The sequence below is a fragment of the Hyperolius riggenbachi genome, chromosome 2, assembly GCF_040937935.1.
Source record: "Hyperolius riggenbachi isolate aHypRig1 chromosome 2, aHypRig1.pri, whole genome shotgun sequence".
In the NCBI taxonomy this organism is placed as follows: domain Eukaryota; kingdom Metazoa; phylum Chordata; class Amphibia; order Anura; family Hyperoliidae; genus Hyperolius; species Hyperolius riggenbachi.
In genome coordinates, this window is record NC_090647.1 from 457,335,404 (window position 1) to 457,355,247 (window position 19,844).

The 19,844-nt window shown below is 43.0% G+C and overlaps 1 protein-coding gene across 2 annotated transcripts in view; it reads right to left on the reverse strand.

The window, feature by feature from the left end:
- TSR1 (TSR1 ribosome maturation factor) overlaps window positions 1–19,844 on the reverse strand; it is a 47,642-nt gene that overhangs the window by 8,603 nt on the left and 19,195 nt on the right. For both annotated transcript variants that reach the window (XR_011026422.1, XM_068270087.1), the window contains exons 5-11: window positions 19,186–19,616; window positions 16,922–17,078; window positions 15,585–15,763; window positions 12,800–12,999; window positions 12,552–12,714; window positions 1,148–1,258; window positions 362–494 (exon numbers count right to left, since the gene is read on the reverse strand). Coding sequence is in view for 1 of the 2 variants with exons in the window: in XM_068270087.1 (XP_068126188.1) it covers window positions 362–494; window positions 1,148–1,258; window positions 12,552–12,714; window positions 12,800–12,999; window positions 15,585–15,763; window positions 16,922–17,078; window positions 19,186–19,616 (1,374 nt within the window). In the remaining variant the exon portion in view is untranslated. The remainder of the gene's footprint in view (window positions 1–361; window positions 495–1,147; window positions 1,259–12,551; window positions 12,715–12,799; window positions 13,000–15,584; window positions 15,764–16,921; window positions 17,079–19,185; window positions 19,617–19,844) is intronic.

Below are 19,844 nucleotides of genomic sequence, written 5' to 3' on the forward strand. Positions count from 1 at the left end.
TTTTGTTTAAACAATTATTGCACACTTTCTGTAAATCCAGTAAACTTTATATCACTTTTCAAATATCACTGTGTGCGTCTCCTATATGATATATGTAACTGACATTTTTTATCGTAACAACCAATGATTTATACAGGAAAATCATGACAATTAAAGGTTGCCCAAACCTTTGAATCCCACTGTACATTCTGGTAATTGTATGATGCCCAGTCTGATACGGACACCATAAAAGCAGCATGAATTGATGGGTACCTTTTAGGTTTAAAGATCTCAAGCACAATCTCTGCTCCTGTGGTTTTCAGTGCAGGTTATGGTAAACTAAATCAAAAAGTATTGTGCATATAGATTGCAGGTTATATACCTGATGTGTGCTGCGAGTACAGAGGCGATGCCCTGAAACGGCGGAATCCACAGTGGAAAATGATTTCTTCTTTTGCTTTCACAGGTTCATTATTTCCAGGATGTCTTCTCACCAGCATGTTCAGCAATGACATCTGCAATAGTATAAAGAATGTAACTGAACAGACCATGCATAGTCTGAAAGGGAACCCGAGGGGAGAGTGATGAGAAGGCTTCCATATTTATTTCCTTGTAAACAATGCAAGTTGCCCAGCTGGCCTGCTGATCTTCCTTTAATACTTTTAGCCATAGATTCTGAACAAGCATGCAGGTCAGGTGCTCTGACTGAAGTCTAACTGGTTTAGCCACATGCTTGTTTTGGAGTTTTGACTCAGATATTACTGATGGCAGGAGATCAACGGGACTGACAGGCCAACTGGCATTGTATAAAAGAAAATAAATATGGCTGCCTCCATATCACTCTCGCCTCAGATTCACTTGAAGTCACTCAGTTCTAAAGCCTCACAGCTACACGGTACAATTTTTTCGTCAGATCGGATCTATTAGACGGCTCTATTTGATAATTTCCAACCGTTTCAATCGGATTGCGTTAGATTTTTCAATAGATTTTGGGTACTTATCAAAGCAAAATCTACAGCAAAATTGATCTGAAACAATTTGAACGTCTACACACAATGCAATTTCTTATTAGATCTATCTAATAGATCCGTCTATCTGATGGAAAATTGTACCAAGTAGATGAGGCTTACGAATCAGCCATTAATCTGAGGTAATCCAAAACACTTACCTTCTGTTCATGAGGAAGTAGCGAGCACAGGACAAGTGGCGCCCCCTGTCTGAAGTGTTGCAGTACTGAGACAGGTACTGCACTAATGTGTACAGTAACATACCAACCAACCTGGGAGAAGAAGAAGAAAATTGACTCCAATACAGGTCAGTGATAAACAGTCAAATAGACAGCATTCAATTTAAGAAGTAAACTTGGAAGGACTGCTTTTAAATCATACAGGGACCAAAAATAAATTTTACAAATCAAGTTAAAGAACACCTGGAAAAAATACTGTATCCTCTATAATAAAAATTAACTGTCTCTGCGTCCCATTCCTGCACTTCCTGTTTGTGTGTGTGTCCCGTGTTTTGCGCTACTGCGCATGTGCAGGGAGTGACACAGAGACTGAGGAGAGTTGAGAGAGGACGGGCGGGCGCTGGGTGCGTGAGCAGCGGCCGTGTGCGCTGCATGCGCGGTGACTACGGCGGCCCCGGGTGAGTGAGAGGGAAGGAAAGGGAGCGGAGGGGATTCAACACAGAGCTAGAGCCCGTTTTGAAACGGGCTTAGGTCTACCAGTTATTTATAATATAAGACATGCTTTTTCTTCCTGCGTCTTATATTCCAAATACACAGTAAGAAAAAGCACAGAGAAACACTTACTGCATCCTGCCATCACACACCTCTCTTAATCACTGCACACTGTCCTTTTCTCCTCTTCCGCAGCTGCCGATATACAGCTCTGGGTACTTAGTTCCTCGTGTCCTCCGTACTTCCTGATCAGTGGTTCCCTGGCATGTGCACCGCACGTCATGCGTAACCCAGCGCACATGCGCTGCTGGGGTCACGCAGTAACATGGAACCTCTGATCAGGAAGTATGGACGCCAGGAGGAATGGAGGACCGGGAGCTCTATATCGGCAGATACAGAAGAGGATCACGTGAACATTGACTGGGATGAGGGGAGGAGAGTGCCGGCAGGATCAGGTGAGAAGTAGCAGTGCCGTGTACTGCTTAGAGACAGTTTGGGGGGGGGAGGGGGAGGTCCATAAGACGCCCCTGCACTATAGACACACCAGGTTTAGTATTCTTTCCCCTGATTTTACTCGCTCAAAACCTGGGTGCGTCTTACAGTCCAACAAAATATGGTAATACTGAAGTAATTTTACATAGTGTAATGTTTATACTATTTCCATCACTTCTTGAATAGCAGCTGAAGTTTCAACTCCGTTCTTGCAGCAGATGTGTCAGTGCACACTAGCAATTGCACATAATTAAATCTGCAGATTGAGTTTTTCCACGTATCAGGCAGTGGGAGAAAGTGGTGATATTAAGTGCTCTGTATAGATGTTACACTCAAAGCATCAGAATTCGGAGTCTTACAATAAGCACTGTGTTTAAAGGGAAGCTTAAGGTTGACTGTATAGGACTCCTAAAGGATGAGGGTGCGAACTCAAAGGTGGATGACCAAGGTAAGGCAGAGTTATTAAATGCTTTCTTTGCTTCTGTCTTCACAAGGGAAATATCACTGTTGCAAATTACAGATGCAGAAGAGTCTCAATCTTCTAACTGTAATATTAAATACTTGACGTAGGAGGAAGTGAAGGCATGACTAAATAAATTAAAAATAGACAAGGCACCTAGCCCGGATGGCATGCATCCTCGGGTCCTAAGGGAATTAAGTTCAGTTATAGATAAACCCCTTTATCTTATGTTTTGTGACTCTCAACTGGCAGAGTCCCAGTGGATTGGCGTACAGCCCACATTTTCCCATTATTTAAGAAGGGGGGGGAAAAAAAAAATCAGATCAGGAAATTATAGACCTGCAAGCTTAACATCAGTTGTATGCAAACTATTTGAGGGGTTACTAAGAGATCCTTTACATGACTTCATAGTAGAAGATAATCTCAGCTTTTATGAGGTAGCGAACGCTAATGTGGATATTGGGAATGCTGTAGATGTGATATACTTGGACTTTGCAAAGGCCTTCGACACTGTTCCACACAAAACTCTGGTGCAAAAGTTGAGGATGCAAGGACTGGGGAAGAGTCTGTGCGCATGGAACTGGCTAATGGACAGAAAACAAAGAGTTGTGGTCAATGGATCATACTCAAAATGGGTGACTGTAAGCAGTGGGGTCCCACAGGGGTCTGTACTGGGTCCAGTGCTCTTCAATTTATTTATTAATGACCTAGTAGATGCTGTAGTAAGCGATGTTGCCATTTTTGCAGATTATACAAAATTGTGCAGAATCATCAACACTCAGGAAGATAGGGACATATTGCAACAGGATCTGGATAGCATGGCTATATGGGCACATACATAGCAGATGAAATTCAATGTTGAAAAATGTAAAGTCATGCATTTTGGTCATACCAATGGTCTAGCACCATACAAAATAAATGGGATACAGTTGGTGACATTAAACTTGGAGAAGGACTTAGGAGTACTTATCGACAAGTTAAATCATCGAACTCGATGCCAAGCCACTGCAGCTAAAGCTAACAAAATTTTGGGATGGATTAAAAGGGAAATAAAAACTCGAGATGCTAGCATAATATTGCCCCTGTTTAACTCTCTAGCAAGGCCACATCTGGAATATGGAATTCAGTTCTGGGCACCACATTACAGGAAAGATATTGCAGTTTTAAAGCAGGTGCAGAGACGAGCAACAAAATTGATACGTAGGATGGAAGGTCTCACTTACCAAAAAAGGTCAGATAAACTGCAGAATTATTAGGAAAGTTGTATTTTTGAGGAATAATTTTATTATTGCACAACAACCATGTTCTCAATGAACCCAAAAAACTCAATATCAAAGCTGAATATTTTTGAAAGTAGTTTTTAGTTTGTTTTTAGTTTGAGCTATTTTAGGGGGGATATCTGTATGTGCAGGTGACTATTACTGTGCATAATTATTAAGCAACTAACAAAAAACAAATATATACCCATTTCAATTATTTATTTTACCAGTGAAACCAATATGACATCTCAACATTTACAAATATACATTTCTGACATTCAAAAACAAAACAAAAACAAATCAGTGACCAATATAGCCACCTTTCTTTGCAAGGTCACTCAAAAGCCTGCCATCCATGGATTCTGTCAGTGTTTTGATCTGTTCACCATCAACATTACGTGCAGCAGCAACCACAGCCTCCCAGACACTGTTCAGAGAGGTGTACTGTTTTCCCTCCTTGTAAGTCTCACATTTTATGATGGACCACAGGTTCTCAATGGGGTTCAGATCTGGTGAACAAGGAGGCCATGTCATTAGTTTTTCTTCTTTTATACCCTTGACAGCCACGCTGTGGAGTACTTGGACGCGTGTGATGGAGTATTGTCCTGCATGAAAATCATGTTTTTCTTGAAGGATGCAGACTTCTTCCTGTACCACTGCTTGAAGAAGGTGTCTTCCAGAAACTGGCAGTAGGACTGGGAGTTGAGCTTGACTCCATCCTCAACCCGAAAAGGCCCCACAAGCTCATCTTTGATGATACCAGCCCAAACCAGTACTCCACCTCCACTGGAGCTCTCTGCCCTTTAACAATCCAGCCACGGGCCCATCCATCTGGCCCATCAAGACTCACTCTCATTTCATCAGTCCATAAAACCTTAGAAAAATCAGTCTTGAGATATTTCTTGGCCCAGTCTTGACGTTTTAGCTTGTGTGTCTTGTTCAGTGGTGGTCGTCTTTCAGCCTTTCTTACCTTGGCCATGTCTGAGTATTGCACACCTTGTGCTTTTGGACACTCCAGTGATGTTGCAGCTCTGAAATATGGCCAAACTGGTGGCAAGTGGCATCTTGGCAGCTGCACGCTTGACTTTTCTCAGTTCATGGGCAGTTATTTTGCGCCTTGGTTTTTCCACACGCTTCTGGCGACCCTGTTGACTATTTTTAATGAAACGCTTGATTGTTCGATGATCACGCTTCAGAAGCTTTGCAATTTTAAGAGTGCTGCATCCCTCTGCAAGATATCTCACTATTTTTGACTTTTCTGAGCTTGTCAAGTCCTTCTTTTGACCCATTTTGCCAAAGGAAAGGAAGTTGCCTAATAATTATGCACACCTGATATAGGGTGTTGATGTCATTAGACCACACCCCTTCTCATTACAGAGATGCACATCACCTAATATGCTTAATTGGTAGTAGGCTTTCGAGCCTATACAGCTTGGAGTAAGACAACATGCATAAAGAGGATGACGTGGTCAAAATACTCATTTGCCTTATAATTCTGCACTCCCTGTATTTAGTTCAGAGAAAAGACGCCTTAGAGGGGATCTAATTAACATGTATAAATACATCAGAGGGCAATATAATAGCTTGGCGGATGAGCTTTTTGTCCCTAGGCCTTCTCAAAGGACTAGAGGACATGATCTGCGCATGGAGGAAAAACGTTTTAGCCATTTGTTTAGGAAAGAGTTCTTTACAGTAAGAGTGATTAAGATGTGGAATGCACTGCCACAGGAAGTAGTTATGGCAAATTCTATACCTGCATTTAAAGGGGGCTTAGATCCTTTCTTAGCGTAAAGACATCCATGGCTACAATTACTAGGTGTATCGACATGCAATAAACCGAACGCAAGTTCAAGCCTGTGGAGTGCCTCCTATCTAATTCAAGTATCACTGTGTGGAGCAGGGGTGGTGTACCTGCGTGGAGGAGTGCACCAGCACCAGCTCTCCTAGCCCAGGATCGAGCCGCTGAGTTCAGTTCAGTCTAACATACTATTGGAATGCCCAAATATATGTTGATCCAGGGATTTTATCTGATTGCCATCTGGAGTCGGGAAGGAATTTTTTTTCCCTTTTGGGGCCAATTGGACCATGCCTTGTAAGGCCTGAACAGCCATCAGAACAGTCACAATAGTTCCCACTGTGCTTTCTCCCTTCCTTGAATCTGTACTCTGATCCAATACAAATTGTTTTATATGAAAAGACAAATTGACTGAATAGGTTTCATCAAATTCAGTGCAAGGGAAACTGGAATAAAACTGATGCAAATGTAAAGCTGATGCCTAAACTCTGGGTAGAACTTACCGGTAGCGGTATTTCTACGAATCCTCCAGGATGGCTGCATAACATGAGAGATAGGCTAGCTCCTCCCCCAAAGGAAACACCCCTGATACAAACTTTTGCATAAGAAGCCCCTGCCTACCCACACACCTCAGTTATTGCAGAGTATCACCTTCCGAACAGCCGCTACCTTAATTCCCCTGAATCCGGCCACAATAGACCATCATCGGGTGGGAACTAGGGTAGCCATCCTGGAGGATTCGTAGAAATACCGCTACCGGTAAGTTCTACCCAGAGTTCTCTCCTCATCCTCCAGGATGGCTGCATAACATGAGAGACCAGCGAGAAATAAATTACCTTAGGGAGGGATGATGTTCTGAAGAACTTTTCTACCAAATGACAAATCCTGGCTGGATAGTAGGTCCACTCTGTAATGCTTGACAAATGTGTGTTGGTCCTTCTATATTGCCGCTTTACAAATTTGCTCTAGTGATGCACCAGACCTTTCAGCCCACGAGGTCGAAAGTGATCTAACCGAATGAGCCTTGATGCCCTTAGGCACACTCTGTCCTTCCTGCACATAGGCTGAAGCTATTACCTCTCTGAGCCATCTGGCAATCGTGTCCTTCGACACCGCTAAACCCTTCTTTGTGTTTGAAAAGGAAACAAATAAATGATTTGATCTCCTAAAAGATCTTGTCCTGTCAAGATATTGTATTACCGCTCTCCTGACGTCTAAACTGTGCCATTCTGCTTCTCTATCATTCTTTGGTGGATCACAAAAGGAAGGTATAATAATCTCTTGAGACCTATGATAGCGTGAACTAACTTTAGGTAAGTATGCTGGATCTGTCCTGAATATGATCCTATCTGGAAATATCTGCATATACGGATCCTTTATTGATAAATTTTGAATGTCACCAACTCTCCTAGCTGATGTGACAGAGACTAAAAAAGTAGTTTTTAACGTCAGAGCCTTTAGAGAAGCCTTATTCAGGGGTTCATAAGGATCTCTTGCTAAAGCCCTTAAGACCAAATTTAGGTCCCATGGGGGAACAAATTTTGTCGGTATCGGTCTAGCCCTAGATACCGCCTTTAAGAAATCAATGATAGCCGAATCTCTGGCAATCTTAATATTCAAAAATAAGGAAAGGGCCGAAACCTGAACCCTTAATGTACTAGGTGATAGACCTAAATCCACTCCATCCTGTAAGAATTCCAAAATCGTAGCAATATCGTTCCCTACTAAATTTTTTCTCATTTTCCAGGAACAATAAACTTTCCAAAATTTACAGTAAATCTTTCTCGTAGTAATCTTTCTACATGAAACCATCGTGGATATCACTCTGTTCGAAAAACCCCTTTTCTTTAACGCCCTCCATTCAAGAGCCAGGCTGCCAGGGAAAACTTCTCTGGACTCTGATGGAATCTCCCCTGTTGTATTAACAAATCCTTCCTGTGAGGTAGAAACCAAGGACCCTGTGCTGCCAGGATACACAAATCTGGGAACCATATCCTTCGTGGCCAAAAGGGCGCTACGAATATAACTCTGGCCTTCTCTTTCTTTATCTTCCAGATTGAACGAGAAATCAGTGAAAACGGGGGGAAGGCATAAAGGAGAGTCCTGGGCCATGGCAATGCTAGAGCATCCAGCCTTTCCATGGGACACGCTGGATCTAGGGAAAAGAAAAACTCTGTCTTTGCATTGTTGGGGGACGCAAAGAGGTCCACACTCGGGCTCCCCCACATTTGTACTATCTGGTGGAACACCTCCGAGTTTAATGCCCATTCTGTTTCCAGCAACTTGGGTCGGCTTAATTGGTCTGCCAAAAAATTTAGAGAGCCCTTTATATGAACTGAAGTTAGAGATTTTAGATTGTGCTCTGCCCAAGCTGCAATCTCCAAGGCCAAGTCTCTGAGCCTCTTTACCCTGGTTCCCCCTTGTTTCCGAATGTAAGAGACTGTCACAATGTTGTCCGAGAGAATTACAACGTGTGTCTCTTTTATGTGGGGGGCTAATTGGGCCAAGGCCAGCTTTACCGCCATGAGCTCCCTGAAATTCGATGATTCCCTGCACATGCCCTGACTCCAGACTCCCTGAGCGTGCCATAGATCTGAGTGCGCTCCCCATCCCCACAGACTGGCATCTGTGAATATTCGGATGGTAGAAGGAGGATGCCACATCCTGCCCTGATTGAGATTGCTCTGGTCCTCCCACCACAATAGGGAGTCCTTGACTACTTGCGATAAGGTGAACCTCTTGTCGAGATGCACTCTTCCCTGCTTCCAATGTTGCAGGAACCATTCCTGTAATGTTCTCGTATGTGCTTGTGCCCATACCACTCCCGGTATGGTCGAGGTCATAAGGCCCAACAAGGAAGTTGCGTCTCTTAACGATACCCTGCTTTTTATTCTGAAAGAATATGCCCTCTGTCTTATTTTTTCCTGTTTCTCTGCTGGCAGAAAAGTCATTTCCTGAACCGAATCTACCCTGAACCCCAGATACCGCACTGTCTGACTGGGATTCAGCATTGATTTTTCTATGTTTAATAGCCAACCCAGGTCTGACAATACCTGACATGTCAGGTGCAAATCGGCCAATAACTTTTCTTTTGAATCTGCCAGAATCAACAGGTCGTCCAAGTATGGAATGATTCGGATCTGCAGACGGTGTAACTGTGCCATCACCTCTGCTATGATCTTTGTAAAAATTCTCGGTGCAGTTGCTATACCAAACGGGAGTGCCCGATATTGTAAATGGTATATTTTGTCTCCCAGAGCTACTGCAAATCTTAAATAACTTTGGTAAGCTGGATTGATGGGCACGTGAAGGTAAGCATCTCTTAAGTCGAGAGTTACCATAAACGCGTCCTTGGGGATCAAGGCCTGAATGGTAAATATACTCTCCATTCTGAACTTCTCCACCTGAATGAACGGGTTTAGATTCTTTAAATTTAAAATCATGCGATATTTCCCCGAGGGTTTTTTGATTAGAAATACCCTGGAGTAGTAACCCTGGTAAAACTGCTCTTCTGGCACGCTGCAAATCACATCCTGCTTCAATAAGGTGAGAACTGATTCTTTCAGAGCTCTGGCTCTTTCCGGCTCTCTTGGGGTCCCTGTAAGAACAAAGTTTTTTGGAGGGGGGGAGGCGAATAATATTTTGTAACCTGTCTTTAGAAGATCTAATATGAACAGGTTCTGGGTAATGAGACCCCACTGATTGACGAAGTGGAGTAACCTTCCCCCCACCTGTATCTCGTCATTTTTCCTGTCTTGCCCCAGAGGGAGGGGGCTTATTGAACATGAAAGAGGATTTACCTTTTTCACCTGTATAGACCCATCTTTTCTTCTGGGGTTGTGGTCTCTGATTTTTGTTAAAGAAAGGCTTTTTCCCACGAAAGGACCTTCGTGGAAGTGGCTTGCCCCTCTTATTAGGGAATTTTTTACCTTTCCCTGATGACCTCTCCAAAATACTGTCCAGATCCTTGCCGAATAAAAGGTCACCCTCAAATCTCATGGCACACAGCTTTTGTTTTGAGCTTACATCTCCTTCCCAAGTGTTTAGCCATACTGCTCTTCTGGCTGTATTTATGAGGGCAGCAACTCTGGCAGTAGATCTTAAGAATTCCGTTGCCGCATCCGCTAGGAACACGACGGATCGGGCTAAGACTGGGAAGGACTCCAGGATCTCCGCCTGTGGCGTACCTGCTACTAAATGGTCTCTTAGACCCGACAACCATTTAATTAAATTTCTTGCAATGCAAATGGAAGCCATTGCTGGTTTAAATGCAAATGCCATGGCCTCCCAGGCCCTTTTGAGCATAGTCTCCGCCTTACGGTCCCTGGGGTCTCTCAGTGCACCCGAATCCTCAAAGGATAGATCCGTATCCTTAGAATACTGTGAGAGTGCCGCGTCCAACTTTGGACACTTTGCCCATAAGGCTATATCTTCCTCCTTAAAAGGAAATCTGCGTTTAAACGACTTTGGTATGTATAACCTCTTTTCTGGATCAATCCACTGGTCTGTAACTATCTTCTTAATTGCTGGGTGAATGGGGAAAGTCTTACCTTCACTACCCTGTAATCCCATATAAATATCGTCCTGTGCAGAGGAGATCGTGACCTGGTCAGGAATTTGCTCCGCATCATAGACTGCTCTCAAAAGCTCTGACGTTTCCTCTGCACTAAATAGGTACTTTGCTGATTTCATATCCTTTGCAATGGAATCTGATCCTGAATCTGCTCTAGATTCAATCTCCTCAACCGAGTCTTCCGCTGAAGTAGAAACAACATAACCCTGAACCTCCTGGGCCGCAGCCCCTGCCCCTCTCTGCGATCGAGACTCCTGACTCGAAGCGGGTACAGGAAACTCTACATGGGCCGACACAGGGGGCAGTTGCGGTGGCACTGGGTTTGTCATCATTACTGAGCGCAAGGCCTGAAAAGTTGAAGTAAATTCTTTCTGCATTGACTCCATGAAACTTAGCATCACAATCGATGGATCAGGCTTATCCTTTGCAATACAATTTTGGCATACTGATTTCGACCAGGAGGCTGAAAGTTTTGCATCACACTTAGAGCATCTCCTGGATTTTTCTCTATGCTTTGTAGCTGGCTGTACCGGCAATGCCTAGAGAACAAAACATTTCTTTTAGTCTCCAGCCTGCCCCTTTGCTACAGCATCCCATTATTTTTTTCCCCTTGTGTTTCCAGCCACTAGAAACCACTAGGAAGCCATGGCTGGACACATAGACGCATGTCAGTAGGTAACACCTGGAGTAATAATCCCACACAGCCCCTTCAGGCTAACATTACACCAGTGTCACTGTCTACCGACAGCGATACCACCGCCGACAAACAGCCTACCTTCTCTGCTGTGTCACTGGAGGTTTTGCGGCCTTCCACGGAGGAGCCTTCTGCCTGCTCCATGCTCCCCCGGACAGTGCTGTGGCTGGACTCAAATGGCGCTGAGACGCCGCCGCCTTCCCACTTAAAAAGCGGAAGTCACATGGCCCGATGACCTGACCCGGAAGTAGCTTGTTTTGTACTTCCGGGTGTCGTCCTGACACGCAGGACACTCCTCTGCCACCACCTCCCTAAACGAGCGGCAGACCACCGCTCCCACGGATCCCGACCCGCCCCTCCAATCCCAAAAGGAGGAGCAGGCGCAAGCGACCGACAGTACGCCTCCGCTTGTCGCCAGCGCAAGCAACGCTAGCTCACATGCAGGCATCCAGGCATCCAGGGAGAGAGGAGTCCACGAACGTTCGTATCCGGATGTTTCCAAGGAGGGAAACACAGCAAAACTGAGGTGTGTGGGTAGGCAGGGGCTTCTTATGCAAAAGTTTGTATCAGGGGTGTTTCCTTTGGGGGAGGAGCTAGGCTATCTCTCATGTTATGCAGCCATCCTGGAGGATGAGGAGAGAAATCAAGGCTGCTCTAAGACACTGCTCAACATCTGCACTAGTATTTCTTCAGCTCTCCTTGTACTGGGTTTTGATAAATCTGCCACAGGAGTTCTCAGGCCAGTCCATTTTCTCATAGCAGTGAACAGACACCAGGGCCCATATGCAATTCACTTTTTCACCTGAGTTTTCTCCTAGGTGAAATTTTCAAACTTGTCAATAATATGCATTTTAAACCACAAACAAGCAAACAAATACTCAAAATAATTTTGATAGTACTTTTTCAAGTACTTTTTGGTACTTTTTCAGTTGCAAAGTGCTAAAAAAGTTATTATAAATTGAAGATGTAAAATGATCTCCATGGAGAAAACTCAGGTGAAAAAGTGAATTGCATATGGGCCTAGGACTGGAGGAAATTAAAAAAAGTGTAGCAAAAGTGAAAAAAAAAAAAAAAATGATAATTACCGGAGAAAAGGGTAGCCTCCTGGCTCCAGCGTTGCCACGTGGACCCCTGAATGAAATCAGACAAGAGCTTATTGGAGTTCTGATCGTGACCGCGCTCCACTCCATACATGAGCACAGCCGTTCTGCTCCTGCACAAGTACGGCGGTGCTTGCACAGTGAGTAATCTATAATATCTTCAGCCGTATACATGCCAGTAGAGATGCACTTGCTGCATTTAGCTAGTTGGATTCAGGCCTCTTGTACACTACATGTGATTCCGATTTGTAATCGGTACTGCACGCTGCATTTTTTTCTGCGTTTCTCTTCCTGTTTTGAAAGCATCCAAGGAAAATCGAAATCACAAATCACATTTCCATTTATATATGATATAAACGGAAAATAAAAATATGAGATTCTTTTACTTTGCTACTAATGTTCTATTTATTATCTGTACTACACATACAATTATATCATAAGGTTTTTTTTCACTTCAGATTTGCTTTAAATTACATATTGATAAGTAGAACCTTTCAATATTCTATTTATTTAATACTTGCCATGGCACCTTCATTCTTGTCCTCCTCCGTCTCCTTGAAGATCCGTCTCCTGGTCCTGAAGAAATCATGAAACCGGAAGATACGAGCATAATCTCTGGGTAGGTTTTCGTTAGGATCCCAAGGCGATGTGCGAAAGCTTTTCAGACCGCGGTATTTCTGAAACCTATGGAACCAGAGAATAGCAAGTTGAGAGAAGATCAAGTATGTTCTCTATGATTGCCAGAGAAAGATCGAAAAAGTTATTATACCGGGTTCTGGCCAGCTGATCTCGTGGAGTGTCCACCTCATCGGGGAACATCTCATCTAGCCTCTCCTGCTTGTACATCTCTAACATCTTCTCTTCCTCCACTTCATCCAAGTTCTCATCATATTTGTCATCCCGAGTGCTGTCTGGGATGGTCACAGTCTCACTCTCTTCTTCTGCTTCATCTTCACTGGCTTCCTCTTCCTAAAAGAACAGGTCAAGGCATGATATACAACTTTCATATGATGCAGTAAATATTCCCTTTGAAGGTTACAAAAGCAAGGGAAAAAATAAATAAATACATCGGCATCGCACACTCGAGCTGTCCATCCTTAAAGAGACTCCGTAACAAAAATTGCATCCTGTTTTTTATCATCCTACAAGTTCCAAAAGCTATTCTAATGTGTTCTGGCTTACTGCAGCACGTTCTACTATCACCATCTCTGTAATAAATCAACTTATCTCTCTCTTGTCAGACTTGTCAGCCTGTGTCTGGAAGGCTGCCAAGTTCTTCAGTGTTGTGGTTCTGTGATGCATCTCCCCCCTCCAGGCCCCTCTCTGCACACTGCCTGTGTATTATTTAGATTAGGGCAGCTTCTCTCTTCTCTCTTACAAGCTGGATAAATCCTCCTCTGAGCTGTCTGGGCTTTCACATACTGAGGAATTACATACAGGCAGAGCTGTCTGCACTCTGCAGGAAGAAACAGCCTGACACTTCAGTGGAAGATGGCTGCAGGGGGAAAGAAACACACAAATGATCTCTTGAGATTCAAAAGAAAGGGTGTATACAGCCTGCTTGTGTATGAATGTATTTTCTATGTGTGGACATACTGTACATCAACCTACTTCCTGTTTTGGTGGCCATTTTGTTTGTTTATAAACAAACTTTTTAAAACTGTTTTTAACCACTTTTAATGCGGCGAGGAGCGGCGAAATTGTGACAGAGGGTAATAGGAGATGTCCCCTAACGCACTGGTATGTTTACTTTTGTGCGATTTTAACAATACAGATTCTCTTTAAAGGGAACCTAAACTGAGAAGGATATGGATTTTTTCTTTTAAAATAATACCAGTTGCCTGGCTCTCCTGCTGATTCTGTGTCTCTAATACTTTTAGCCACAGCCCCTCGACAAGCATACAGATCAAGTGCTCTGACTGGATTAGCTGCATACTTGTTTCAGGTGTGTGACTTAATCACTACTGCAGCCAAAGAGATCAGCAGGACTGACAAGCAACTGGTATTGTTTAAAAGGAACCATCCATATACCTCTCAGTTAAGGTTCCCTTTAAATAAAAGAAGAACCTCTAGCCAAATAAAATGGCACTTTTTAATTTTTCATCGAATAAGTAAAGCCTTCCCTCGCTCTTCGTTAACCTGTGTGCGATTCCCCTACCCCTTATGTTCCTTAACCATGAAAGCCTTCAGCTTCCTGGTCACATTACTCCATCATCTAGACAGAGTTCATGATGCTCCTCCCACAACCCCCTGCACCGCACCATAGGAATCCCCAAATTACTTCCACGTTACTACGCACTGTGATGGCTACAAAAATCTATGCTGAATGCTATGCGGGCACTTGCAGTTTTGATTTATGTTGAAGTGGCTGGATAGTGTATTGATTAAGGTTTCAGGAAGCCTGCACCTATCCAATAAGGAGACCTTGGGCAAAACTCCCTAACACTGCTACTGCCTATAGAGCGCACCCTAGTGGCTGCAGCTCTGGCACTTTGAGTCCGCCAGGAGAAAAAGCGCAATATAAAGGTTATGTGTCTTCTCTTGTGCGCTGGAATATGTGATGAACCATGACAGACTGTATTTACATGCACTGTACATGGATTGTAATACTGCGTTATCAATTCATATAGTGCAGATCATAGCTCTGATCTTAAACACCACACATGAGAACCCCATGAGGTATATCTCTCTATTCAATACCATGCCACTAGGTTTTAAATTAAATCATATCCACCAAAAGAAAAGAAAAAAACCTATTTGGGCCATAAATAATATGTCCAGAACAATCTGAATTTCAATGGTTTAAATATAAAGTCTTTATTTAACGTACAAACAGAACAAATTCATAAAAACAATTAAAATCTGTCTCATAGATACGTATCAACGGTTATTGATACTCTCCACCTCTAGGATACAATTTGATCAGATCACACTACAATAGTATAGTACATAGTTCATAGGGCAGGGTGCTATCAAATGTGCATTATTGTGCAAATAACAAATAATCCTCATCAAGAGTAAAGTGCTGCTTGTGCATACAAGTATATGAAAAATAAACAATCCTAAACCATTCCCTGATCAATCAATTCAAACAAACAGCGCTCTGTACATGCCTGTGTCCACGCCCAACAGCGTGGGCACACGCATGCACACAGCAAGTGCAAAATACAAAATACAAAAATTGCGTAACTATAAGTGAAATGGACGCTGCCAATCTCAAAGCGTCCACATAGCTCTGATCTTGTGTGAGAATAGTCATTGTCAGATCACTGGACTCTGCACCAGGTGCAGCACCTCATTGACACGGTTTTTTTAATTTCCCACAATGCATGAGTTTTATTGTACAGTATTCTAAATAAAAAAAAACATTTTTACGCCATACTTTGAATTTATAGGAATGCTGCTGCTGAATGAATTGGCTTCATTACCAGTCTACACCTTCCCTGTATCCACACAGTTAACAGGAGTCAAAGTAACTTTGAGAGGATGATGATTTTCTTTCCTCATATCTTTTATATACATCAAGTTGTTAAATAACATGATTAATTCATTACCTCTGAAGCAGCTTCATCCATAGCATCTTCCTGCTCATCATCCATATCATCATCATCATCATCATCATCACTTCCCTCTTCTCCCTCACTCTCTCCATCCTCTAATATCCAGGCTGCCTGGTAAGCAGATACACCCGAGGGAATCTTCCTTTTGACTTTAACATTTGCTTTTAAAGCATCTAAAGAGAATGTTTATATGATTAAGTAACTGACAACCCTGCCTGCGGAGAAATTACATCATGAATGCCCCAAATCTGGCTGTGCAATCTTCACAATACAAAGATGCAAACCAAAGTAATTCTCACTTTGGTCAAGTAAAGTCAAAGTAACCTGTAATTTTGAAAAAAGCAAAAGTCAGATACTTACCTTGGTTTGGTGGAGGCTTCTCACGTCTGCCACCCAATCACTGCTGGCCCCTTTGGAAGGCTATGGCCTTGCTCCCATTTAAATGAGCGCTGACGCATTGCACAGGAAAATCTGCACCCAATCGGCGCAATGCGGCCGTGCTCGATCACAGACAGAAGCATGTCATCACGCACTCTTCAACAAGCCCTTGTCAAAGAGGTGCGGGGGGGGGGGGGGGGTTGGTCCCGGGGCTGGATCGGTGGAGGTGAGGACAAGAGAAGCATCTGGATTATCTATCGCTATGGCGAACATCCTTAAAGTGAATGAGAACCGCATTTAAAAAAAAAAAATGAGACAGATACTTACCCAAGGAGAGGGAAGGCTATGGGTCCTATAGAGCCTTCCGGCTCCTCTCCTGGTCCCCTCGTTCCAGTGCTGGCTCGCCCGGTAGCAGTATTTTACTAATTTAGTCAAATACTGCTTTACCCGGCCGAAGGAGGCTTCAGACTAATTTAGTCAAATACTGCTTTACCCGGCCGAAGGAGGCTTCAGAAGTCTTCAGGGAGCCCGAGTGCTCCTGAAGAAAGGCGGCCCTGTACTGCACCTGCGCAAGCACGTTCTCTTGCACGCTCACGCCTTTACCATATGGAGCCGCACGTCTTTGGGAGGACACGGCTCCCGAAGACTTCCAAATATGCCCTTTCGGTGGGGGATTTAAACAGGGGGAACACCAGCACAGGATAGAGGGCACCGAGAGAGGAGACGGAAGGCTCTATATGACCCAGAGCATTCCCTCTCCTTAGGTAAGTATTTGCTTCATTTTTTTTAAAATGCGGTTCCCATTCACTTTAAACAATATTTATGGCTGAGGTAGGACCAGGTGTCCCAGTTTATCACTTAATGTCTTTCCGTGTTACATGTATTCATGTGGCTGAAACCCAGTATAAAAAATAAAAAATGAGATGACAAGAAAGACATGCCTACAGACTCACCCTCTGCTTCCTTCAGCTCCTCATCAGTAGGCCATGTCTGCTCCCCCTCCATGGGGTCAGGCACCATCTCAGACTGCAGGGACTCTTGTGTGGTTGAATCTGCTTTCATTAGAACCTTCACATCTTCTTCCATGTCTGTGCATTTACTTGGTGCATCCTGTGATGAGCATTAATTATACAGGAAAAAGTTAGGTTTTCTATTAGCCTGTGTAAACAATTTACATTTTTGAGTAGAAGCCAAACACAAGCTTTCCTCACTCACTCCAGTGGGCCTGATTCTTTCCACTGGATGCATTCAACATTTTACATTTTTTCATATGGCAACAAGGGTATACAATTGATAGGTTACTGATGCTAGAATTAGTTTTATTTAGTGTGATAACTAATTTAAAGGACACCAGACGTAAGAGATATAGAGAGGCTGCCATATTTATTTTCTTTTCAAAACATATTATTTGCTCAGAGATCATTCTAAGCGTTTTGGCATCAGTAGGGTCGGAATCACACACCTGAAACAAGCATGTAGCTAATCTCGTCAGAAACCTCTGATCTGCATGCCTTTTCAGGGGCTATAACTAAAAATGTATTAGAGGCAAAGAATCAGTAGGTCAGCCAGGCAATGGGCATTTCTTAAAAGGAAATAAGTATGTATATATCCCTCTAACTTCAGGTTCCCTTTAGCATGTAAAAAAATAAAGAACATTCCAAAAAGTAGTGTCTGTATTAGAGATGGTCAATGAGGTACACTACAAATCATTTTAGCATGCAGAATGAATTTAACTTGATGCAGTTTGGAAGTGGGCCAATCAGATCTGCAGAGCTCACCTAGCGGTCAGTTCAATGTTCTGTCAGATGTGTGCCAACGAGTGACAGAATACTGGGTGGTGTATAGCAGTGCTCAGGCAGATACAAAGCCCAAATAATTGATGTTCCCAATACACATTTTTTAACCACTTGGCAACCTCTGCCATGCTTATCTACGCCCCTTTAAAATTCACCTGAGTCAGAGGTGCGTAGACAAGCGACTCGTTTATTTTCACGCTGTGCGCGATCGCATGTACGTATGCGTCGGACACCCGCTGATCCGTGATTGGCTGATGTGAACATGTGTTCATAAAGCCAATCAAAGTGCTTGCAAGTTTGAACGAGCACTACCAAAGCCAATGGCAGTGCTCATTCATTCAGAATGTGTGTAAACATTGCATCAGTCACTATGCTGTTACAGTTCCTGAGATCACTCATGAGAGGATCTCAGATAACTAGAACAGCATTAGGCCTCTTGCACACTGCATGCATTTCCGATTTTTAATCTGTTTTTACATCCGATTCAGATTTTTAATCTTTACAGCATGCTGCGTTTTTTGATCCGTTTTTCTATTGAATGCATTCAGGGAAAATCTGAATTGAAAATCGGAAACTGAATCTGAATCGGAAAACGGATTTGCAGTGTGCAGGGAGCCTTAGTGAGTGAACAGCATTAGTGAAGTTTTGCGCCCTCATTTGCCTCCCTGAAATGTGAATATTGCTGTGGTTTTCAGGTGAAAAACCCTGTGGTTGAGAAGTGGTTTTAAACACAAAAAAAATAAAGAAAACATGGTGGGCAGTTTCATACAGCACCTCTAAACACTCTTTGCTTTCATTAAAGTGGAGCTGAACTCTTGCACAGGACAGAAGGAAAACATAGAGAAATGCAAACTGTATGTATTTAGAGAGTTTAGCCTGTCTAATTCCCCCTCACCTGTGACTAATCACAAGTTGTAATTTGGTCTCTCCCGTGTCAGCTGCCTGTCACGGCAGATAAGCTAATTTGAAAGCACAATAATATGTCTGCTTCCATGAAAGCAGGAAGTAGACGCACTGCAGATTTATTGTAGGATTGTATCAGCTGTAAATATATTTTTCTTTAAAAAGGTTATTACTGTGTTGCATAACTTTTAGAGCATTGAGAAAGTTCTGAGTTCAGGTTTGATTTAACTAGCGCAAGGGCCACTTTGCAGGTTTCACAAAATGGTCAGTAATACTCTTGTGTTTTGGTATAATTATTGGCTGTGTTTGCTGTACGAATGTACGAATTTCTTAGACTGGTGAGCAGAAAACTTTTTTGATCTACCCTCATAAAACATTAGAAATGTACTTTCCATTTGTTGATGATGATCTTATACAATTTCTATTTAAAACATATCTGTATAGAAAAATTACAGAATACAACTGGTAACAGTTTTAGTAGAGCAGGGAGAAAGGAGCTCTCCATCTCTAGAACATACCATCATATCCACATCCTGTCCTTTCTTCACCTTCTCTTTGTGGGCACGAGGATTTAGTGGATAGGGGTCTGGCGGGGCATCAATCTGGCTCATCTGGAAGTCTCCATGGCCGACAATGTGGATCAGTCTGTTGACGTTGAGCTCCTGTCCCTGCACATAGCCAGACACTTTTAATGTGCCCACCAGGCCAGTGTCATCAGAAGGCTGGAATTCAGCTTTGTGTGCCAGCAGATACGAGCGCCGGCTACGAAACGCCAGGTGCCTCTGTTTCTGAGTGGCTATCTGTCTCATGAGTATGGTAGCTTCTTGTTCAGTGTCCAAATGGAAGAGCTTGGCATCAGGGAACCTCTTCTCAATGACTCTACTCAGCTGTTTCTTTACATCAGTCTTCTTTTTAACTGGAATTTCATTCATACCTTGCACAGCAAGAACTACAATAGGAAAAAAAAAAAAAAACAAATGAGCACGATAAGGCATTCCACTGCCAGATACATGGTCAGATTTTCTGAAATTCATAGTTCCAAAAAAGCGTATTTACTGCTCTCTATGTTCTGACATAAATTGTCTGTAGCCGCCTAAATATCACGCATGCTATTAAAGGAATACTATCAACTGTTTCCTTTTTTCTAAACACCTTGAATATGCAGAGGGGACTTCGT